This window comes from Nomascus leucogenys, chromosome 17, assembly GCF_006542625.1.
Source record: "Nomascus leucogenys isolate Asia chromosome 17, Asia_NLE_v1, whole genome shotgun sequence".
NCBI classification, from domain to species: Eukaryota; Metazoa; Chordata; class Mammalia; order Primates; family Hylobatidae; genus Nomascus; species Nomascus leucogenys.
This window is the reverse complement of record NC_044397.1, coordinates 91,626,256-91,647,323: the sequence shown is the minus strand read 5'-3', so window position 1 is coordinate 91,647,323 and position 21,068 is coordinate 91,626,256. Positions and strand designations below refer to the sequence as shown.

The 21,068-nt window shown below is 54.8% G+C and overlaps 2 protein-coding genes across 5 annotated transcripts in view; one reads left to right on the top strand and one right to left on the bottom strand.

Moving 5' to 3' along the window:
- Positions 1-463: 463 nt before the first annotated feature.
- On the bottom strand, positions 464-9,072 carry SIRT6 (sirtuin 6). Of its 3 annotated transcripts, none has more exons than XM_030796688.1 (8): positions 8,948-9,072; positions 7,261-7,388; positions 5,585-5,767; positions 3,527-3,586; positions 2,222-2,317; positions 2,060-2,140; positions 1,382-1,505; positions 464-1,299 (listed from the first exon to the last, which is right to left on the bottom strand). In XM_030796688.1, exons 1-8 carry the CDS (start codon positions 9,011-9,013, stop codon positions 970-972), a joined length of 1,068 nt encoding a protein of 355 aa, XP_030652548.1. In that variant the 5' UTR covers positions 9,014-9,072; the 3' UTR covers positions 464-969. The 3 variants fall into 3 exon arrangements, with proteins under 3 accessions (XP_030652548.1, XP_030652550.1, XP_030652549.1); XM_030796690.1 differs by having other exon boundaries at positions 1,382-1,465; positions 8,948-9,061; XM_030796689.1 differs by lacking the exon at positions 7,261-7,388 and having other exon boundaries at positions 8,948-9,039.
- A 170-nt stretch (positions 9,073-9,242) lies between these two features.
- The window catches only part of ANKRD24 (ankyrin repeat domain 24), a 42,171-nt gene continuing 30,345 nt past the window's right edge, over positions 9,243-21,068 (top strand). The window contains exons 1-3 of one of the 2 annotated variants that reach the window (XM_030796680.1): positions 10,676-10,775; positions 11,112-11,195; positions 12,865-12,936. In XM_030796680.1, the coding sequence (XP_030652540.1) occupies positions 12,901-12,936 (36 nt within the window). In that variant the 5' untranslated portion in view covers positions 10,676-10,775; positions 11,112-11,195; positions 12,865-12,900. Of the gene's footprint in view, positions 9,355-10,675; positions 10,776-11,111; positions 11,196-12,864; positions 12,937-21,068 lie in introns of those variants that run through there. The other variant, XM_030796677.1, reaches the window with a different exon arrangement.

Sequence of the window (21,068 nt, the reverse complement as noted above, 5' to 3'; positions counted from 1 at the left end):
GGTCAGGGGAGAGGCGAGCGCTTGTTCCTCAGCCCCCAGGCTTGAGGGGCAGGGATTGCAAGGGAGCCCAGGCAGGTGGTCCAGGGAGGAGGGGACCACGACCTCCTGACCCAGGGGGGAGAGTACCTGCCACAAATTGGGAATTTAAACACTCACTGGGCACAGTGGCTCATGCCCGTAAGTCCAGCACTTCGGGAGGCCGAGGTGGCCTGACTGCTTAAGCCCAGGAGTTTGAGACCAGCCTGGGTCACATAGTGAGACCCCTGTCTCTACGAAAAATGCAAACAATTAGCTGGGTGTGGTGGCACACACCTATAATCCCAGCTACTCGGGAGGCTGAGGCAGGAGAATCGCTTGAACCTAGGAGGCTGAGGCTGCAGTGAGCTGCGATCACGCCACTGCATTCCAGCCTTGGTGACAGAGTGAGACTCTGGCTCAATAAAATAAAATAAACACACTGAGATGCAAGAAGGAAATTGTTTTTATTGCATTGAGGGCTTTCCCAGAAGCCTGGTGGACCCACGTCTCCCTCCAGCCCCAAAGGCAGTGCAAGCCTCTACTGATCCCCCACTTCAAGGTGGGTCTCCTCTTCTGCAGGGCCCATGGAGGAGGGGTAGGGTGGGGTGTGGGGGGCCCAGAGGGGAGGCCCTGGGGACAGAGGGAGTTCACTCCTGTTTAAGCTGGAGACCGGGAGGGCCCAGCCTCACCTCTGGACAACACAGCAAGTCAGAGGCTGGGGTGTGGCAGGGGCTCAGCTGTCAGCTCTGGGGTGTGGCTTCTTCCCGGAACCGCACCAGAGGCCCCTGGAGCCCAGGAGGGACCACGGAGGGCAGGTGCAACCCCTGGCCTGGAGCACAGCTCTCAGAGCCCTGAGGCTCCCGGGGACAGAAACAAGTAACAAAGTGAGACCACAAGAGAAAAAGAATCCACAGTTTCTACAAAAAGCCCCGCCCTCCCCAAGCACCCTGGTCAGCTGGGGACTGCCTCGGCCTTCACCCTTTTGGGGGGTCTGTCGGGGGCAGGGCTGGTGGGCCGCTCCTGTTTGGGGCTGGCGGGTTCTGAACCGTTGTGCTGGGCGCAGGGCTCCTGCTTGGGGCCGGCGGGGATAGAGCCGTTGATCCGGGTGGGTGATTCCTCCTTGGGCTCCAGCTTGGGGGTGGGTGGGCGGGGCAGGGGTGGCAGCGCCCTCTCCAGCACACGGGGGCCGTCCCAGGCGGGGATCTCCAGCCCCAGGTGCTTCATGAGCCGGGTCATGACCTCGTCAACGTAGCCATGGATGCGGAGGTCAGCATGGCGGTCCTGCCGGGGGGGCGGGACAGGTCAGGCGTGGGGGGCAGAGGGTGAATGGTGGCCCTGGGCAGGGGGGGGTTCAGACACCTACGTGCTTGGTGCGCTGCAGGTTGACGATGACCAGGCGGCCTCCCCGGCGCTTGGTAGCCAGCGGCAGGTTCCCGCTGGGTCGGATCTGCAGCGACGTGCCCAGCGTGATGGACAGGTCGGCGTTCCTGGGGCCGGGGAGCGTGGGCTGAGCGTGATGCCCCGCTCCTGCCAACATCCAGAGCCAGCCCTGGGGGCCGGTTCACACCTAGGCCATTTGTGCTCACCGGGGCAGTCAAGGCCAGCCCCACTCCCAAGTCAGCCTTGGGGATCCCACCCCGCCCTCCTCTGCTGTCCGTTGGCAGGGTCAATGATCTGGGCGGGCCCTTAGACACTTCTGGGGAGTATCACAGTGTGGTAAGAGCTTGGACGCCTAGGGTGGGACCCTGGCTCAGTCACCTCCCGGCTGGGCAGCACTGGATAGAGGAGACACCTGGCTGATGCCTTGGTTTCCTTGTGCAGCACCCACCCAGAGCCATGAGGTGACGAGTGTGAGTGTGAGTGTGGTGTGTGTGTGTGTGTGTGTGTGTGTGTGTGCAGCCCCTGGCCTGGCCCACCTCCTCCAGGAAGCCTCCCCTGACTGCCTCTGAGCCGGAGCCCTTTATCCCATGCTGGAGCTGGCTGTGTTTCTGCCATCATCCCGCCCCGCCTCACCATGGACTCCCTGGGTGGGGGGTCAGACCTGCTGGCCTCATCGGCGAGTGCCAGTTCCCGGTCGGGCAGGGAGTCCTCCCAGTCTAGGATGGTGTCCCTCAGCTCTCCCCTGCAATGAGGAAGCTGAGGAGAGTCCGAAGGGGCCTCACAGTCTCCCCTGGAGCCCAGGGCATGGGTGGGGGTGGCTCACCTGCAGGCCCGCAGCCCCCTTGCCTTAGCCACGGTGCAGAGCCGGCCCGTGGCCTTCAGGCCCATGGTGCCCACGACTGTGTCCCGGACGTATTGCCTGTGTCAGGGAGGAAGGGGGAGGGTGGGGCAAGGTCAGCCCCCATGGGTGACTCTCGAACTGTTTCTAAGGCGACGTTCTCCCAGGGAGGTGGGGGGTGGACAGGTGACCAGAACTAGCACCCAGTGACATGGAACGAGGAGCCTTCCATGAATAACAGGCTGGGATGCTGCTCAGTGCCCGGAGCACAGAAAACAAAGCAGGAAACTGTCGCAGACGAAGGGGCTCAAGAGACGAGACCCTGCATGGGATCCTGGACCAGGAGAAACAGGAACAATTGGAGCATGTGGGCGACAGGCCGAGTCTGGATTTGGGATTAGAGAAGGCGATGTCCACTTTACTTTTCCTGACTTTAATCGTTATACTGTGCCCGGCACGGTGGCTCACGTCTGTCATCCCAGCACTCTGGGAGGCTGAGGCGGGCGATCACGAGGTCAGGAGTTCGACACCAGCCTGGCCAATATAGTGAAACCCCGTCTCTACTAAAAATATAAAAATTAGCCGGGTGTGGTGGCGGGCGCCTGTAGTCCCAGCTACTCGGGAGGCTGAGGCAGAAGAATTGCCTGAACCCGGGAGGCGGAGGTTGCAGTGAGCTGAGATTGCCCCACTGCACTCCAGCCTGGGCGACAGAGCGAGACTCTGTCTCAAAAAAAAGGAGAAACACAGAGATAAGAAGGCCCTTGTGGCTGAAGGCACAGGACCACCAAGGGTGGCTGGCTGCCACCAGCAGCCAGGAGAAGGCAGGAAAAATCCTCCCCTACAGGTTGCAGAGGGGCATGGCCCTGCAGACACCTGGATTTTGGACTTCTGGTCCCCAGAACTGTGAGATCACAAATTTCTATTGTTCTAAGCTGCTCATCTGCGGCAGGTTGCTACAGCAGTGCCAGGACACGGATGTACCCCCCCCAGGAGGGAGGCATGGCCCACCCAAATCCCTCCAGAAGGGAGACATACTCCTCATATCCCTCCAAGAGGGAGACATGCCCCTCAGATCCCCCCAGGAGGGAGGCTTGACCCTCAGATCCCCCCAGGAGGGCCACACCCCAGTCCCCCCACACCCTCTGGGTCTCTGGGACATCAGATTCGACCCCCAACCCCCTCTGGCAGAGCCCGCCCTGAGGGAGGGATGGCGGCTGCATGGCTCACACCGTGCACCTGCATGGGGGCAGCCTGGCAGAGCCCCCGCCCCTGCACCCAGGTGGCACTCACGTCTTACACTTGGCACATTCTTCCACGAACATGTTCCCGTGAAGCTCTGCCAGTTTGTCCCTGTGGGAGGAGAAGGAAGAGGCTTGATGGTGGGAAGGGCTCCCTGGATGCCCAGGCTTTGGGGCTGGTGCTAAGCCCCTCTCCTCCAGGAAGGCTTCCCGGACTCCTCTCCCAAAACATTGATCAACTCCTTCTTTCTGGCTCTTCTAGCTCCTGGCTCCACCATTCATCTGCTGTGCATCTCTGGGCAAGTGGCCCAATGTCTCTGAGCCCAAGGAATCATTGACCCCTGAGGCTGAACCCACCTTAGATAATGGGAAGCCCTTTCCGCTCACAAAATGCCCGTCCCCCTCCGAGAGCATGTGGGAACCTCTTGATGTCACCGGGTCAGAAGCACAGGAATTCGAATTCCCAGTTTATCATGGAAGAAACCGAGACAATGAGTGGCCCTGAAGTACGAGATCCAATCCCAGCTTTGTTTTAGTTATTTATTGATTTTGAGACAGAGTTTTGCTCTTGTTGCCCAGGTTGGAGTGCAATGGTGCAATCTCAGCTCACCGAAACCTCAATGGCACAATCTTGGCTCGCTGCAAGCTCCGCCTCCGGGGTTCAAGTGATTCTCCTGCCTCAGCCTCCTGAGCAGCTGGGACTACAGGCGTGTGCTACCACGCCCAGCTAATTTTTTGTATTTTTAGTAGAGACGGGGTTTCACCGTGTTAGCCAGGATGGTCTCAATCTCCTTACCTTGTGATCCGCCCGCCTCGGCCTCCCAAAGTGCTGGGATTACAGGCGTGAGCCACCGTGCCCAGCCTAATTTTTCTATTTTTAGTAGAGGCGGGGTTTCACCATGTGGCCAGGATGGTCTCGATCTCCTGACCTCATGATCCGCCCGCCTTGGCCTCCCATAGTGCTGAGATTCCAGGCATAAGTCACCACACCTGGCCCTCCTTTGCTTTTTTTTTTTTTTTTTTTCCGAGACAGAGTCTCGCTCTGTCGCCCAAGCTGGGGAGTGCAGTGGCGCCATCTCGGCTCACTGCAACCTCTGCCTCCCGGGTTCAAGCGATTCTCCTGACTCAGCCTCCCGAGTAGCTGGGATTACAGGCATGCGCCACCACACCCAGCTAATTTTTGTATTCTTAGTAGAGATGAGGTTTCACCATGTTGGCCAGGCTGGTCTTGAACTCTTGACCTCGTGATCTGCCCGCCTCGGCCTCCCAAAGTGCTGGGATTACAGATGTGAGCCACCATGCCCAGCCCCTCCTTTGCTTTTATAAGCGGAGAAAAATCTCTTCCTCACCCCTCACCCCTCACCCCTGGCTGCTGAGCTCCTCATCTCAACAACTGACCTGGCTGTCATTGGTTGCCCCAGGGGCGAGACCTGGCAAAGAGGGGCAGGGGAGGGCCACACTTCTATTAGGAAATCAGCCTGCCGCAGAGCACAGGTTCACTTCAGTGTCAGACACGTTTAGTGTCAGATTAATAAAGATGGATATTAAAAACACAACAGGCCGGGCGCGGTGGCTCGCATCTGTAACCCCAGCACTTCGGGAGGCTGAGGCGGGCAGATCACCTGAGGTCAGGAGTTCAAGACCAGCCTGGCCAACATGGAGAAACCCCATCTCTACTAAAAATACAAAATTAGCTGGGCGTGATGACGCATGCCTGTAATCCCAGCTACTCGGGAGGCTGAGGCAGGAGAATCGCTTGAACCCGGGAGGCTGAGCCGAGATCACACCATTGCACTCCAGCCTGGGCAACAAGAGCGAAACTCGGTCTCAAAAACAACAACCACAACAACAACAACAAAAGCTGCAACTTCTAGACCCTGACAGCTCTCCTCCCCTTAGCTCCATCCCGAGGGAAATTCTGCCTCTGGCCCCGGCGGGGACGGCTCTGAGCCATGGGACTCAGAAATTTCCACACGCTGGGCCAAGAAAGATCCAGAGAACTCAGGGCTAGAATCTTATAGAACCAGGAAAAGGGGACTCTCCCCCTAAAAACGCAAACACAGTTTGTGGGGCCCCAAGTGCTTTCCTGGGGGCGGGGCCAGGGTGTTACCTGGGGAAGCCTGAGCGCACATGGAGCCCGTCCACGTTCTGGCTGACCAGGAAGCGGAGGAGGCCCACGCGCTCCAGCTGCACCAGCGCCATGTGGGTCTGCGTGGGCCGCGCGCTCTCAAAGGTGGTGTCGAACTTGGGGGCCAGACCTTGCTCCTCCATGGTCCAGACTCCGTGGGGACCCCTGAAGGTGGCAGGCCGGGAGAGATGGACGGGGAAAGGGGAACAGAAAAGGAGACAGAGGAAGAATCAGAGAGGTATAGAGAGAAAGTTGGAGAGAGAGAAAATCAGGAGACAAGAGAGAGACAGGGAGACAGAGAGAGGGAATCAGAAACAGAAATAGAGGATGAGTTGGAAGAACAGGGAGAGGGGGATAGAACAAGACACAGACAGAGAGATAAAGAGTTAAAGACAAAGAAAGCAAGTCAGAGACAGAATTGGAGAGAGACAGAGAGAGGGAGAGGCAGAGAGAGAGAGATGAATTCACACGAAGGCAAAAATGACATTCTATTCAACCAACACTGCTGCTGCAATTAACCCCGGACAATGATCACATGGACCCAAGCCCTGCCCTCCAGAAGCCCTTGATCTTGGGGGAGACAGGTGGACACAGATCCTCTGGCCCCAAGAGTCAAGCCTGGACCAGAAGAGGTACCTGGGCCTGGGGAAGCCCAGTGGAGGTGGGGGCCCTGGGGCACGTGGAAGGGCTTCCTGGAGGAGGCTAAGCAGTTTCTTGAAGGGTGAGAGAGAAGATCAGACAGAAGGGGTAAACAAAGGCCTGGGTGCTGGGAAGAGCCCATGAGTTTAGGAGAAAATGCAAGTGTTTTGGGGGCTGCAGCAGGAGCAGGAGGGGCTGAAGTTGGAGAGGTGATTCAGGGCTGGGGCAGGAAGGGCTTCAGCTTCCAGCACAAGGTATTCAGAACTCTACACTGCTTGGCAATGGGGAGCCACAGCAGGTTACGGAAAAGAAGGAGGAGAAATTCACGCCTTAGCTTTTTTGTTTTTTTGAGATGGAGTCTGGCTCTGTTGCCCAGGCTGGAGTACAATGGCACGATCTTGGCTAACTGCAACCTCTGCCTCCCGGGTTCAAGCGATTCTCCCACCTCGGCCTCCCAACTAGCTGGGATTACAGGTGCCCGCCACCACACCTGGCTACACTTGCAAATATGAAAGACTATATTTCCCAGCATCCCTTGCAGCCAGGTGTGATCAGGTGACTGTGTTCTGGCCAATGGGGTGAGTGGAATGCTGGCTGTGACAAGGGACACATTTTTTGTTTTGTTTTTTTGTTTGTTTTTAGACGGAGCCTCACTCTGTCGCCCAGGCTGGAGTGCAGTGGTGCGATCTCGGCTCACTGCCTCCACCTCCCAGGTTCAAGCGATTCTCCTGCCTCAGCCTCCCGAGTAGCTGGGACTACAGATGTGTGCCACCACAACTGGCTACTTTTTGTATTTTTAGTAGAGACGGGGATTCACCATATTGGCCAGGCTGGTCTGGAATTCCTGACCTTGTGATGCACCATGCCCAGCCAAGGGACACATCTTAAAGGGAGTACCCAGGACACATCCAGGAGGAAAGCAGATGGATGGGTTCTAATTCCCAGATATGTGTGGCTCGCAGGGAAGCCCCTGGCAGCCTGGTGGGCCTTGCCTCGACTTCCCCTGCACACTCACACACCTGAAGTCGGGGATGCCAGAGGCAGTGCTGATGCCGGCACCCGTGTGGAACACCACATTGGAAGACTGCCAGACCAGCCTCGCCAGTTCCCACACCTTCCGCTCCAGCTCCTCCGGAGGGTCGAAGATCTGTGGGGGGAGAGAGCAGATGGAGGGGTCAAAACAGTTCCCCCAAGTGGCAAGGCCACACACGAGCCACAGACTGAGCTGTCCCTGTCTTGCCTAAGGGAGGAAAATGGATTGGAAAAGGCAGCTTGTCCTCATGCCCCTCCTCTGCCTACAACCTTCCATGGCTCCCATCTGCCTTGTCCAAGCCCTAGCCCACCAGGCCCTGCACTACCTCCCCTGCCCCCTCCCTGCCCTCTTCTCCCCCCTCTCCCCGCCTCACTCTGCTCCAGCCACACAGGTCTCCTCCCTGTTCCTCCAACACACCAGGCACAGTCCCGCCTCAGGGCCACACCCTTTAATGCCCTTCCCGCAGACACCTACATGGCTCCCTCCCTCACCTCCTGTAACTTGTGGCTCAGATGTCACCTTAGTGACAGTGACGCCTCCCTTGGCCACCTGGTTTCCATGCAACCCCTAGTCAGTCTCCCTTTCTAGAAAGAGGGGCTTTTAATCTGTGTTGCTCCTGGCTGTGGCCTTAGTACCTAGAAAGTGCCTGACCCACAGTAAGTGCTCCATAAATGTTGGTGGAATAAAGTGACTAACAGGCTGGGTGTGGTGGATCACGCCTATAATCCCAGCACTTTGGGAAGCCAAGGTGGGTGGATCACTTGAGGTTAAGAGTTCGAGACCAGACTGGCCAACATGGTGAAACCCCGCCTCTACTAAAAATACAAAAATTAGCCAGGCGTGGTGGCAGGCACCTGTAATCTCATCTACTCTACTCAGGAGGCTGAGGCAGGAGAATCGCTTGAACCTAGGAGGCGGAGGTTGCAGTGAGCCAAGATCGCGCCACTGCACTCCAGCCTGGGCGACAGAGAAACTCCGTCTCAAAAATAATAATAATGATAATAAAATAAAGTGACCCAGAGCAGCAGTGAAGAGTGGGGCTTCTGGACGGGTGCACACCATGGGCGCTCATTAAATGCGTGAGCCAGAATGCATGGGCCAGCCTTATGGAATGGGGCCATCTTCACCTCGTTTGCAGAAAGTTTGGAGATGGAGACCCAGAAGGGAAGTGACTTCCCCAAAGTCCCACAGTACGCGGAGGAGGCAGCCAATCCCTCCACTTCCCCTCTAAGTGGCTGGAGGGATCTTTCTGGCACATTCTGTCCAGGCCCCTCGCCAGGGCAAAACCCTTCCCCATCACCCTCAGGATAAAATGCCAACTCCCCAGCCTGGCATTTGAGCCCCGTCCGGGCCCGGCTCTGGAAACCTCCCAGGCCTGATCGTTCTCCAGGTGTGTTTATTCCCACCTCCCTGCCTTTGCGCCTGTCGTCCCCTCCTCCTGGAACTACATCCCCTCTCTCCCCGATCAGCCCCGACAGGGTGGCCACAGAGTTGGGCGTGTTCGCATCCCCGGGCGCGCAGGGGCGTCACTTCCCGCCCCTTCCTCACTGGGAAGTCCCTCCCATTGTCTAGCTTCAGTGCCTCCTGATATTCCCACAATGCCTCCCTGCCGTCCGGCCGCTCCCGGCCCCCGGCCCTGGGGCGCGATGCTCGGGACCCTCGGACGCGCTCACCTCGGGGAGGCCGCACTTGCCCTTGTCCGCGTACGGCGACAGCCCCGCCGCGTAATTCACCGACATCCTCGACTCCCCAACGGGAACAATAAAGTTTCCCTTGTTGAGGCCGCTTCCGCCGGAAGCGGGGCGGGGCGGGGCGGGGAAGAAGGAGGAACCGCGTTCCCGTCAGGCGCACCCGGCCTCCCACGGCAAGGCGCATGCGCCTTGTGCTGACGCCGCAGGCGACATGTTAACTGCTGTCAGAAGGAAGCCTGCCTCTTTGCGTGCGGGTGTTTGCGGGGCTTGGGAAGGGGCTGCCCGATGACCTGGGCGGGAAATTGGGGCGGCCGCCTACGTGAGAGTTCTCCAGTCACCTCTAAAATGAGGGACACAGGCTATCCATGGCCCCACAACCCCTTTTACGGGTTAGTAAATTCCATAGGGACAGAGCCGGACAGCAGAGACCCCAGTCCAAGGGTTTTGAATGCCACTCAGAGTTATCTGAATATCTCTTGTGTGTGTGTGTGTGTGTGTGTGACGGAGCCTCGCTCTGTTGCCCAGGCCGGAGTGCAGTGGCGCAATCTCGGTTCACTGCAACCTCCACCTCTTGGGTTCAAGCGATTCTCCTGCCTCAGCCTCCCTAGTAGCTGGGATTACAGGCGTCCACTACCACACCCAGCAAATTTTTGTATTTTTTAGTAGAGACGGGGTTTCTCCATGTTGGTCAGGCTGGTCCCGAACTCCTGACATCAGGTGATCTGCCGGCCTCGGCCTCCCAAAGTGCTGGGATTACAGACGTGAGCCACCGCGTCCGGCCAAGTTATCTGAGTATCATCCAACTGGAGGTTCTCCATTCTGCAGGACAGGTCCTGCTCAAGGTCAATGGGGCTGGTGGCCTGGAGGACTCATTTAAGAATCATGTGTTGAGTACCTACTTTGTACTGGGCACACTGGAGAACAAAGGTGGTACCATCTATGTCCTGGTGGCTGGGGGTGGACACAAACATGTGACCAGGTAATGGTGACATGGTGTGGTTGGGGTGCAATGGGTGAAGCAGAGGGCACAGGGCAGTGAGGGGGCTCACAGGAGGCACCTGGCCTAGGCTTGGGGCATCCGGGAGGGCTTCCTGGAGGAGAGGATGTTGCAGCAAAAATCTAAAGAGTACATGAGCCAGGCGCGGTGGCTCACGCCCGTAATCCCAGCACTTTGGGAGGCTGAGGCAGGCGGATCACCTGAGATTGGGAGTTCGAGACCACTCTGACCAACACGGAGAAAACTCGTCTCTACTAAAAATACAAAATTAGCTGGGTGTGGTGGCCTGTAATCCCAGCTGCTGAGGAGGCTGAGGCAGGAGAATTGCTTGAACCCAGGCGGCGGAGGTTGCAGTGAGCCGGAGATCGTGCCATCGCACTCCAGCCTGGGCAACAAGCGCGAAACTCCGTCTCAAAATAAATAAATAAATAAATAAAGAGTGCATGAGTCAGGTAGAGCTGGTTGGGGGTGACATGAAGTACAGAAAGAATGTTCCTGGTGGGGGGAAGAGCAAGTGCAAAGGCTGAGAAGAGAGGAAGAGCATGGCTCCTTCCAGAAACTGAAATCAGTCCAGTGATGATAGGGAAGATCGTGGGTGTCTTCCCGCCAGAGCCAGTTGGCCAACAGGCAGTCCGCTGCCAGCCTGTCTCCTCCCTCGGCTCATCCCCGGCCCCCTGGGGCGGCCGCCCGCTCAGAGCCGATCAGGTGTCAGAGTGGAGCGGCTGGAGCTGCTCGTGGCCCAGCTGGGAGTGGGTAACCGGAGCCGGCAGTGGGCACTGTGGCCGGGAGCTCGGGGCACTGGAGCTGCAGGAGGTAGGGGAGGAAGGAGGTGGGAGAGGCCCAGGATGGAGGATCCCCTTATGGCCCCAGGCCCCTGAGCCCTTGTATGTGGGAGAAAGAAGCCGTGCTGGGTCCCAGCCAGGCTGCGGAGCTACCCAGGTACCCTGACACACACATGCATTCGTTCACCCACGCACTTCCCACTTGCCGGCCTGTGCCCTGCCTAGCTTCCTCCAAGGCGGGTGCTCAACATCCCACCCGGCCATCAGGCCCTTCTTATTTACCATCACCTCTTCCAGCAAGCAGCTCCCTAAATTTAGCAGGTGTTTCTCCCTCCCCCAAGCCCACGGATCGTCTTCTCCCAAGCAGCCTGTGAACTCCTCTGTTGGGTGTCTTATTACCCCCTGCTTTGGGTGTGATTGAATCCTCCAGTCAGAGATAGAAGAAAAAAGGGTAGGTAGGGAGTGAATGGGTACTGGTGGAGGGGTAAATGAATGGATGGGTGGGTGGATGGATGGGGGGCGAATAGATGGATTGGCGATTTGGTAGATGGATGGATGGGTGGATTGATGATTGGGTGGATGGATGAATGGGTGGGTGACTGGGCAAATGGATGGAGGGATGGATAAGTGGATGGATGGATGGATGGATGGATGGATGCATGGATGGATGGATGCATGGATGGATGGATGAATGGATGGACTGGTGGGTGGGTGGGTGGATGAATGGATTGGTGGTTGGGTGGATGGATGGAGGGATGGATAAGTGGATGGATGAGTGGATGAGTGGATGGGTGGGTGATTGGGTGGGCAGATGGATGGATGGATGGATGGATGGATGCTTGGGCGGATGGATGGATGGGTGGTTGGGTGGATGGATGAAGGGATGGATAAATGGATGGATGGGTGGATGAGTGGATGGATGAATGGTGGGAGTTGGTAGGTGTTTGGGTGGGTGGATGGATGTGTGGGTGGATGGATGTGTGGGTGAAGCCTGATTAAAGGGTGATGAACCATGAGAACATGAATTAGGTGGGTGAGTTTGTGGGTGGTGGCTGGTGGGTGGGTATACAGTGCTTAGGTGGGAGGATGGATGGCCAGGTGAGTGCATAGGTGGTAATGCGTGGAAGGGTGGCTTGGAGAATTCACGAATAGGTAGGTGGACAGGTAGAGGCCATCCCAACCCCTACTCCCTGGTCAGAAGCAAATACAGATTCTCCATCACAGAAATCCCTTTCACACACAGGGCCTCACAGTCACACCCCTCAAAAAACAAACACACCCCCTCGAGATAGGCCTGCCTGACCTCCATGCCTGCACATGTGGAATGTAGAACAGGCCCAGGTGGACAGAAGTGCATGCGTGCACAGGCCCCACACTCATGTCACACACATGCATGCAGCCATCGCCTCAGACTTCCACCCACTATGGGTGAATTGCTGTCACATGGAGGTTCCCTCTGACTATGTAGCAAACATGCCTCTGTGCTGAGAGCCCTCAGCCTGGCTTCAGTCCCCAGAAAGCCCCTGACTGTTGAAAAGGACAGAATCAGCCCAGACCCTCCCAGCCCATGGAGCCAGGGGTGAGGCAGAGGAAGAGACCCAGCCAGGATAGGCGGGAACCCAATTTGGGGAGCTAGATCTCTGCTTGGGAACGAGAGGCAAAGCTGATCAGAGCAAGGGATTTTGGAGTTGGGCTTTGAAGGATGAGTAGGAGTTCAGAGAAGAAAAAAGAAACCATTCTAGGCAGAAATAACTGCACAGATAAAAGTTAGCAGACCAGAAAAGGCTTGATCTGTTTGGACAACAGGAGATACAAGTGAGATGCATTTATTGAGCCCCTCATGTTTGGCCAGGCTCTCTGTAGGGACCATACTGAAAACTGACCATGAGTTGGTCAAGAAAGGATCATTTCTGTCATTGTATAGATGAGGGAAGTAAAAGAGAGGGCAAGTAACCTGCCAAAGGACACACAGCAGGTAGGAGATAGAGCAGGTCTGTGTCTTGCTCTAGGGGCCAGGACTGGTCAGGAAGGAGGAAGTGGTCCTTTTGAGGAGGGAGAGGCAATGGACCCTGCCGCCCACCAGGACCCCTCACCTTACCCCCACCCTTGCCCTTCCTCAGGTGGCCTGGGGAGAGGAGAAACGCAGGGCACCAACCATGAAGACTCTCAGGGCGCGATTTAAGAAGACAGAGGTGAGTGTGAGGCCCTAGGTGCCCGATACACCCCTGCAACTTCAGCCTTCTGTCTCCTGGGGCTTGGCTGAAGATCCACCCTTTCATTCCAGTACCCACCTCTTCTCCTTTCCTCTCTGCTGCCCCCTAGCGTCCTGACCTCCCCACTGCTCCCCGTACAAGCTTTCCAGCCCAGGCCTTTGCCCGGGCCCTAGTCCGCTCCCCATGGAATACCTTCTCGCCGCATTGCCACCTATCAGACCCTCCTCATTCCTCACAATTTGGCCCGAGTACCACCTCCCCGTCCAATCTCTGCTCTGCCCGGCCACAGTGACCCCTTGCTTTTCCAAGGACCCACTTTCCTGAGGACCCTGATCTTTTGCTTTGGAGTGTGTGTACTCAGCTCATATTTACATAGCAGGCGCTGTGCCAGGCACAGGGGAATCAGCCAGAGAATAGGGCAGGCAAACATCCTTGCCCTCGTGGAGCCGACCGCTGAGTACGGGAGATGAACACGAAACAAGATGAATAAGTGACAATGTGTATTTTGTGTCACGAAGACAGACAAAGCAGGAAAAGGGAATTGAAGCATCCAGGGCAGGGGAGGTGGCTGCAGTTTTAGAGAGGGTGGCCAGGGAAGGCTTCCCAGAGAAGGTGATATTAGAGCAAAGATTAGAAAGGGAAGGGGAGGGCTGGGCATGGTGACTCATGCCTGTAATCCCAGCACTTTAGGAGGCCGAGGCAGGCAGATCACTTGAGGTCAGGAGTTCGAGATGAGCCTGGCCAACATGGTGAAACTTTGTCTCTACTAAAAATACAAAAATTAGCCGGGCACGGTGGCGGGCACCTGTAATCTCAGCTACTTGGGAGGCTGAGGCAGGAGAATTGCTTGAACCTGGGAGGTGGAGGTTGCAGTGAGCTGAGATTGTGCCATTGCACTGCAGCCTGGGCAACAGAGTGAGGCTCCATCTCAAAAAAGAAAAAAAAAGAAAAAGAAAAAGAAAGGAAAGGGGAGTGGGGGAGAGAGTTTGCAGGAATTGCATTCCAAGTGGCTGGAACAGCCAGTGCAAAGGCCCTGAGGTAGATCCAGCTGTCTTCTCTTGCATCCGTGTCTTCGGCTATGAACTCCTAGAAAGACATGCTTCTTCCTCCGTCATCCCCACTTCCTCTCAGCCCCCCAAGTCCCTGTGGTGGCCAATTCAGGGCACAGATGGGGAGGATGAAAGTGAGGACTCAGCTCCAGGGACAGGCAATCAGCCTTCCTGAGCACCTCTTTGTGCCTGGCCTGGGTGGGCAAGCTTGACTTGGAGCCTTTAGTTTTCCTATCACGGGATACAACCTCCCCATCCGGTGTGGCCTGGAGAAATCAGGGAGTCTGCCTGGAGGAGTTGGCGCTGGAGCAGAGCCTGGAAGAATAGGGAGGATTTAGAGGAGTGAAGGCAGGCACGTGAGGAGCGGGGCACGGACCTGCGTGGGTAAAGATTCGGAGGCTGGACCAGGTCTGCTTGATTCACAGGCATAACAGGCAGATTCTCTTGGCAGGAGCAGAGAGTGCGAGTGAGTGGGAGCTCAGGATCTTTGAAAGCCATTTTTGAAAAGCCAAAAAGAGAGGCCTGTGGAACAAGCCTGGATTTCATTTTTTATTTTATTTTATTTTATTTTTGAGACAGAGCTTCCCTCTTGTCGCCCAGGCTGGAGTGCAGTGGCTCGATCTCGGCTCACTGCAACCTCCACCTCCTGGGTTCAAGTAATTCTCTTGCCTCAGCCTCCCGAGTAGCTGGGATTACAGGCATGCACCACCATGCCTGGCTAATTTTGTATTTTTAGTAGAGGCAGGAGTTCACCATGTTGGCCAGGCCGGTCTTGAACTCCTGACATCAGGTCATCCACCCGCCTTGGCCTCCCAAAGTGCTGGGATTACAGGCATGAGCCACCACACTTGGTCCAATTTTTTTTTTTTTTTTTTGAGACAGAGTCTCTTTCTGTCACCCAGGCTGGAGTGCAGTGGTGCTATCTCAACCGACTGCAGCCTCCAACTCCTGGGCTCAAACGATCCTCCTGCCTCAGCCTCCCAAAGTGCAGAGACTACAGGTGTGCACCACCACGCTGAGCTAATTTTTATTTTTTGTAGAGATGGGGTCTAGCTGTGTTGCCCAGGCCGGTCTTAAACTCCTGGCCTCAAGCAATCCTCCTACCTCCCACCCAAAGTGATGGGATTACAGGCGTGAGCCACTGCGCCCAGCCAAGCCTGGGATAGAATCAGGTGGCTCTGAGTTCAAATCCTTCCTCTGTCCCTGGTGTCCTGGGTGACTCTGGGGATGTCATGACCCCTCTGTGGCTTCCTTCAGTTGTTTGGCTCATTTGATTTGATTTGATTTGATTTCATTTATTTTTGAGATACAGTCTCACTCTGTTGCTGAGGCTGGAGTGCAGTGGCACGATCTCTGCTCACTGCAACTTCTGCCTCCTGGGTTCAAACAATTCTCCTGCCTCAGCCTCCCAAATAGCTGGGACTACAGGTGCCTGCTACTATGGCTGGCTAAATTTTTTGTATTTTTAATAGAGACGGGGTTTCACTGTGTTGTTCAGGCTGGTCTCAGGCTCCCGACCTCAGGTGATTCACCCTCCTTGGCCTCCCAAAGTGCTGGAATTACAGGTTTGAGCCACTGCACCCAGCCCATTTTATTTTATTTTAAAACTAATTATTAATTATCACGTTCCCATTCATTTCACTATTCATTTTACTTTTATTTAAAACACTTTAATAACATTGAATTCACTTTATTTTATTTTTTAAGTTTTTCTTTCCTCCTTTTTTTTTGAAGGAGTCTCACTCTGTTGCTCAGGCTGGAGTGCGGTGTTGTGATCTTGGCTCACTGCAACCTCCGCCTCCTGGGTTCAAGCGATTCTTTTCTTATGCCACAGCCTCCCGAGTAGGTGGGACTACAGGTGTGCACTACCACGCCCAGCAAATCTTTTGTATTTTTAGTAGAGACGGGGTTTCACCATGTTGTCCAGGCTGGTCTCAAACTCCTGGGCTCAAGAGATCCTCCTGCCTCAGCCTTCCAGTAGCTGGGACTACAGATGTGCAATACTGTGGCCGGCTTATTTATTTTCATTTTTGTTGATTTTTGAGCACTATAAAGAACATAAGATGTGCTTTGCAGGTGTCAGCTCATTTAATCCTCACCACCATGTTATGAGTCAGGAGCTTTTATTAGCTTCATTTTATAGATGAGGGAGGGAAGCCCAGAGAGGTTAAGACACCTGCTCAAGGTCACACAGCTAGGAAGTGAGACACAAGTCTTCCCCCAGGGCTGTGTTACTATGAACATGATTGGCCTGGAGGTGGGAGGGGAGTGCATTGATTGAAAAGAGAACGGGTGGAGACAGACAGTGGGAGAGAAAAAGGTGAAAAACGGCCCATTAACTGCCTACAAAATGTGGCAATGGGTGAGCTTCATTCACTGTGGAGTGACACCAAAATTTTTCTTCCCACGTGGAATCAATTCCTCGATTATAGTTGACCCTTGAACAATTACAGCCCACCCCCCTGCACAGTCAAAAATCCATGTATAGGCCAGGCACAGTGGCTCATGCCTGTAATCCCAGCACTTTGGGAGGCCGAGGTGGGTGGATCACAAGGTCAGGAGATCCAGGCCATCCTGGTTAACATGGTGAAACCCTGTCTCTACTAAAAATACAAAAAATCAGCCGGGCGTGGTGGTGGGCACCCGTAATCCCAGCTACTCGGGAGGCTGAGACATGAACCTGGGAGGTGGAGCTTGCAGTGAGCCGAGCTGGCACCACTGCACTCCAGCCTGGGCAACAGAGCGAGACTCCGTCTCAAAAAAAAAAAAAAATTGGCTCGGCATGGTGGCTCACGTCTGTAATCCCAGCACTTTGCGAGGCAGAGGTGGGCAGATCACCTGAGGTCAGGAGTTCAAGACCAGCCTGGCCAACATGGTGAAACCCCCTCTCTACTAAAAATGCAAACAGTACCCAGTCAGCCGGGTGTGGTGGTGGGCACCTGTAATCCCAGCTACTCAGGAGGCTGAGGAAGGATAATCTCTTGAACCCAGGAGGCAGAAGTTGCAGTGAGCCGAAATCACGCCATTGCACGATTGCCCAGCCTGGGCGACAGAGCGAGACTCCGTCTCAAAAAACAAACAAAAAATCCATCTGTAAGTGGACCTGGGCATTCAAACCCGTATTGTTCAGGGGTCAACTCCTAAATGCTTTTTTTCCCCCAAGCATTCCTCAGAAGTAGTAGCCACTGGTAAACCAAGCCGTATGATTGCTTAATTTCCAAAGCATAGTTATATTTAATATTTAAATCAATCTTTCAAGAAGTGTGGGCGGCTAAAAAAGAGATGCCTCATTCGGGACGTGGGTGTGTTTTGATATGTTTGCAGTGGGAGGGGTTGGGACAAAGTCAAAATTGGACAGGACAGGATAGGTGTTAAAACCTGAGACGGGCGTGAGGGCCTCTGAGGGTGTCTGGAGCTGGAGGGGCCTAAGGTCGGCCCACGGCCTGGGCTGGAGCTGTTGCAGCAGATGGGAGGCCTGGCTGTTGGTGGGAAGCTGCAGGGCCTCCATCCTCCCCTCCCGGAGCACCTCCCCATCCATCCCTCCACCTGCCCTGCTCCAGTTTCGCATCAGGCGGCCGGAGTCAAGTTCAGCTTTTGTTCAGCAGCCCCGAGGGAAGAAAGCAAACACCCGTGACTGCAGGGGCCCGGCCTCCTCCTGTCCCTGGGACCTTGTGTTCCGTGTCTTCTAGCCACTGCTACCCCTCTCCTCCTTTCCTTAGGGCTCTCTCCGTGCCTTTCCTGGTCTCTAACACTGGCTTTTTCTTTTTTTTTTTTTTTTTCAGACGGAGTCTCGCTCTGTCGCCCAGGCTGGAGTGCAGTGGCACAATCTCGGCTCACTGCAAGCTCCGCCTCCCGGGTTCACGCCATTCTCCTGCCTCAGCCTCTCCGAGTAGCTGGGACTACAGGCGCCCGCCACCACGCCCAGCTAATTTTTTGTGTTTTTAGTAGAGACGGGGTTTCACCGTGGTCTCGATCTCCTGACCTCGTGATCTGCCCGCCTCGGCCTCCCAAAGTGCTGGGATTACAAGCGTGAGCCACCGCGCCCGGCCTTAATTTTTTTTTTTTTTTTTTGTATTTTTAATAGAGATGGGGTTTCGCCATGTTGGCCAGGCTGGTCTCAAACTACTGACCTCCAGTGATCCATCCGCCTTGGCCTCCCAAAGTGCTGGGATTACAGGCGAGAGCCACTGTGCCCGGCCAACACCGTTTCTTTCTTCAGGGTCCCAACAGTTGGCCTTGCTTACTCTGATCCCCCTCGGGCTGTCCGTGGGCCTCAGTGTTTCCATCCATAAAATGGTAGTTACCTGGAGCTGTTCACCTGGGGCCTCACTGAACTTCTGCCTTTATTTTAGGTCTCAGCAAAATCTCCCAAGTGGGAAGATTGGGGTTTCTAGAGATTCACAGACTCCATACATCAATGCTTCCTGGAAAGTCCTCTTTCTCTTTCTTTTTTCTTTTGATATTTTTATTTTTTACTTAAGTATGCATTTTTTTTTTTTTTTCAACGTGGTCTTACCACGTTGCCCAGGCTGGTCTTGAACTCCTGGCCTCAAGCGATCCTCCTGCCTTAGCCTCCCAAAGTGCTGGGATTACAGGCATTAGCCACCACGCCTGGCCAGGCCTCGTATTTTCATTTTTCCCTGTGCCCTGCAAAACCTATAGCTGGTCCTGCATGGAGTACAGCAGTGACTACGACAGACAAAAAAACCCCTGCCCGTAAGGAGGCGACATTCTTAGGGAGCGATCAAGAGGAAACAAGCCGGGCGCAGTGGCTCCCGCCTGTAATCCCAGCACTTTAGGAGATCAAGATGGGAGGATCGCTTGAGCCCAGGAGTTCGAGACCAGCCTGGGCAACATAGCAAGACCCCGTCTCTTCAAAAAAATTCAAAAATTAGTTGGGTATGGTGGTGTGTGCCTGTGGTCTCCAGGTACTCAGGAGGCTGAGGTGGGAGGACCACTTGAGCCCAGGAGGTCGAGGCTACAGTGAACGGTGATTGCACCACTGCACTCCAGCCTGGGTGACAGAGCAAGACCCTGTCCCAAAATAAATAAATAAATAAAAATAAAAAATAAGAGTAAACAGAATATTTTTTAAAAGGTATGTAGTATCTTAGGCAGTGATAAGAGGCCCGGCGCGGTGACTCACGCCTGTAATCCCAGCACTTTGGGAGACCGAGGTGGGTGGATCACTTGAAGTCAGGAATTTGAGACCAGCCTGGCCAACATAGCAAAACCCTGTATCTACTAAAAATACAAAAATTAGCCAGGCGTGGTGGCGGGCACCTGTAATCCCAGCTACTCAGGAGTCTGAGGCAGGAGAATCACTTGAATCCGGGAGGCAGGGGTTGCAGTGAGCCGAGATCCCTCCACTGCTCTCCAGCCTGGGCGATAGAGCGAGACTCCGTCAAAAAAAAAAAAAAAAAAAAAAGAAGAAAAAAAAGCAATGAAGGAAAAATATAGCTTAAGAAAGGGCTATCAGAGAAGGGCTCTTGGAAGAGGCATCTCCAAGAGTGGACAGCAGTAAAGAAAGCAGCCATGTGCGCGGTGGGGCAGGTGCTCCAGGCAGAAGGAGCTGCAGAGGCCAAGGCTCGGAGGTGGGACCCAGCTGTTTGAAGGACAAGAAGGAGACTGCTATGGGAGCATGGGTTGCACCAAGGGAAATGTAAACGGAGATGATGGCAGGTGCCGTGGCTCATGACTGTAATCGCAGCACTTTGGGAGGCTGAGGCGAGCAGATCACCTGAGGTCAGGAGTTCAAGACCAGCCTGGTCAACATGGTGAAACCCCGTCTCTACTAAAAATACAAAAATTAGCCAGGCATGGTGGCGGGTGCCTGTAATCCCAGTTACTTGGGAGACTGAGGCATGAGAATCGCTTGAAGCCGGGAGGTGGAGTTTGCAGTGAGCAGAGATCACGCCACTGCATTCGAGCCTGGGTGACAGAGCGAGACTCCGTCTAAAGAAAGAGAGAGAGGGAGGGAGAGAGAGAGAGAGGGAGAGAGAGAGAGAGAGAAAGAAAAGAAAAGGAAAGAAAAGAAAAGAAAAGAGAAAAGGGAAAAGGAAAAGGAAAAGAAAAGAATGTAAAACTCCATGAAGTCAGGGGTCAGGGACCGGCAGAGAGGGGCTGCCCAGAGAAGGGTTGGCAAATGTTTTCTTAAAAGGCCAGAGGGTAAATATTTTTGGTTTGTCGTGCAGACCAGCCTCAGCTCTGCCATTGCAGCCTGAGAATAGCCTTTGACTATCTACACTTTTTTTTTTCATACCCTGCATGTGGCATCCAACCATCTATAAATGAATGGGCAGGGCTTGGCCCCAATAAAACTTTATTTATGGACACTGAAATGTGAATTGTTCTGTTTTGTTTTGTTTTGAGATGGAGTCTGGCTCTGTCACCCAGGCTGGAGTGCTCTCAGGTTACTGCAACCTCAGCCTCCCATGTTCAAGCGATTCTCCTGCCTCAGCCTCCTGAGTAGCTGGGATTACAGGTGTGCACCACCATGCCCGGCTAATTTTTGTATTGTTAGTAGAGACAGAGTTGCACCATGTTGGCCAGGCTGGTCTTGAACTCCTGACTTCAGGCGATCAGCCCACCTTGGCCTCCCAAAGTGCTGGGATTGTAGGCGTGAGCCACCGCGCCCAGCCAGAAATGTGAATTTCATATCATTTTTCACGTGTCAGGAAGGATGATTCTTATTTTGCTTTTCCCTCCCCCCCGACAACTCACACGTGTAAATACCATTCTCTACGGAAACAAGCAGTGGGCAGGATCTGGGCTGCTGTGAGCAGTTTGCATTTTAAGCTGAGTGAGGTCTCTGGAGGCTTTTGTGCAGGAGAGATGAGATCTGATGCAGGGTTTAGGAAGCTGCCTCTGGCTGCTGGGGGAGAAGGGACAAGGCGACAAGGTCAGAAGCTGGAGACCAGGAAGGATGCGTCCCAGAGGCAGAACGTGCAGTGATGGGGCTAGACTACGGTGGTGGCCGTGGAAGGGGTGAGAAGGGGCAGAACAGGACACAGCGTGCAGCCAGTGGGCTTGGCCGGTGGACTGAGTGTGGGCAAGAGAGAG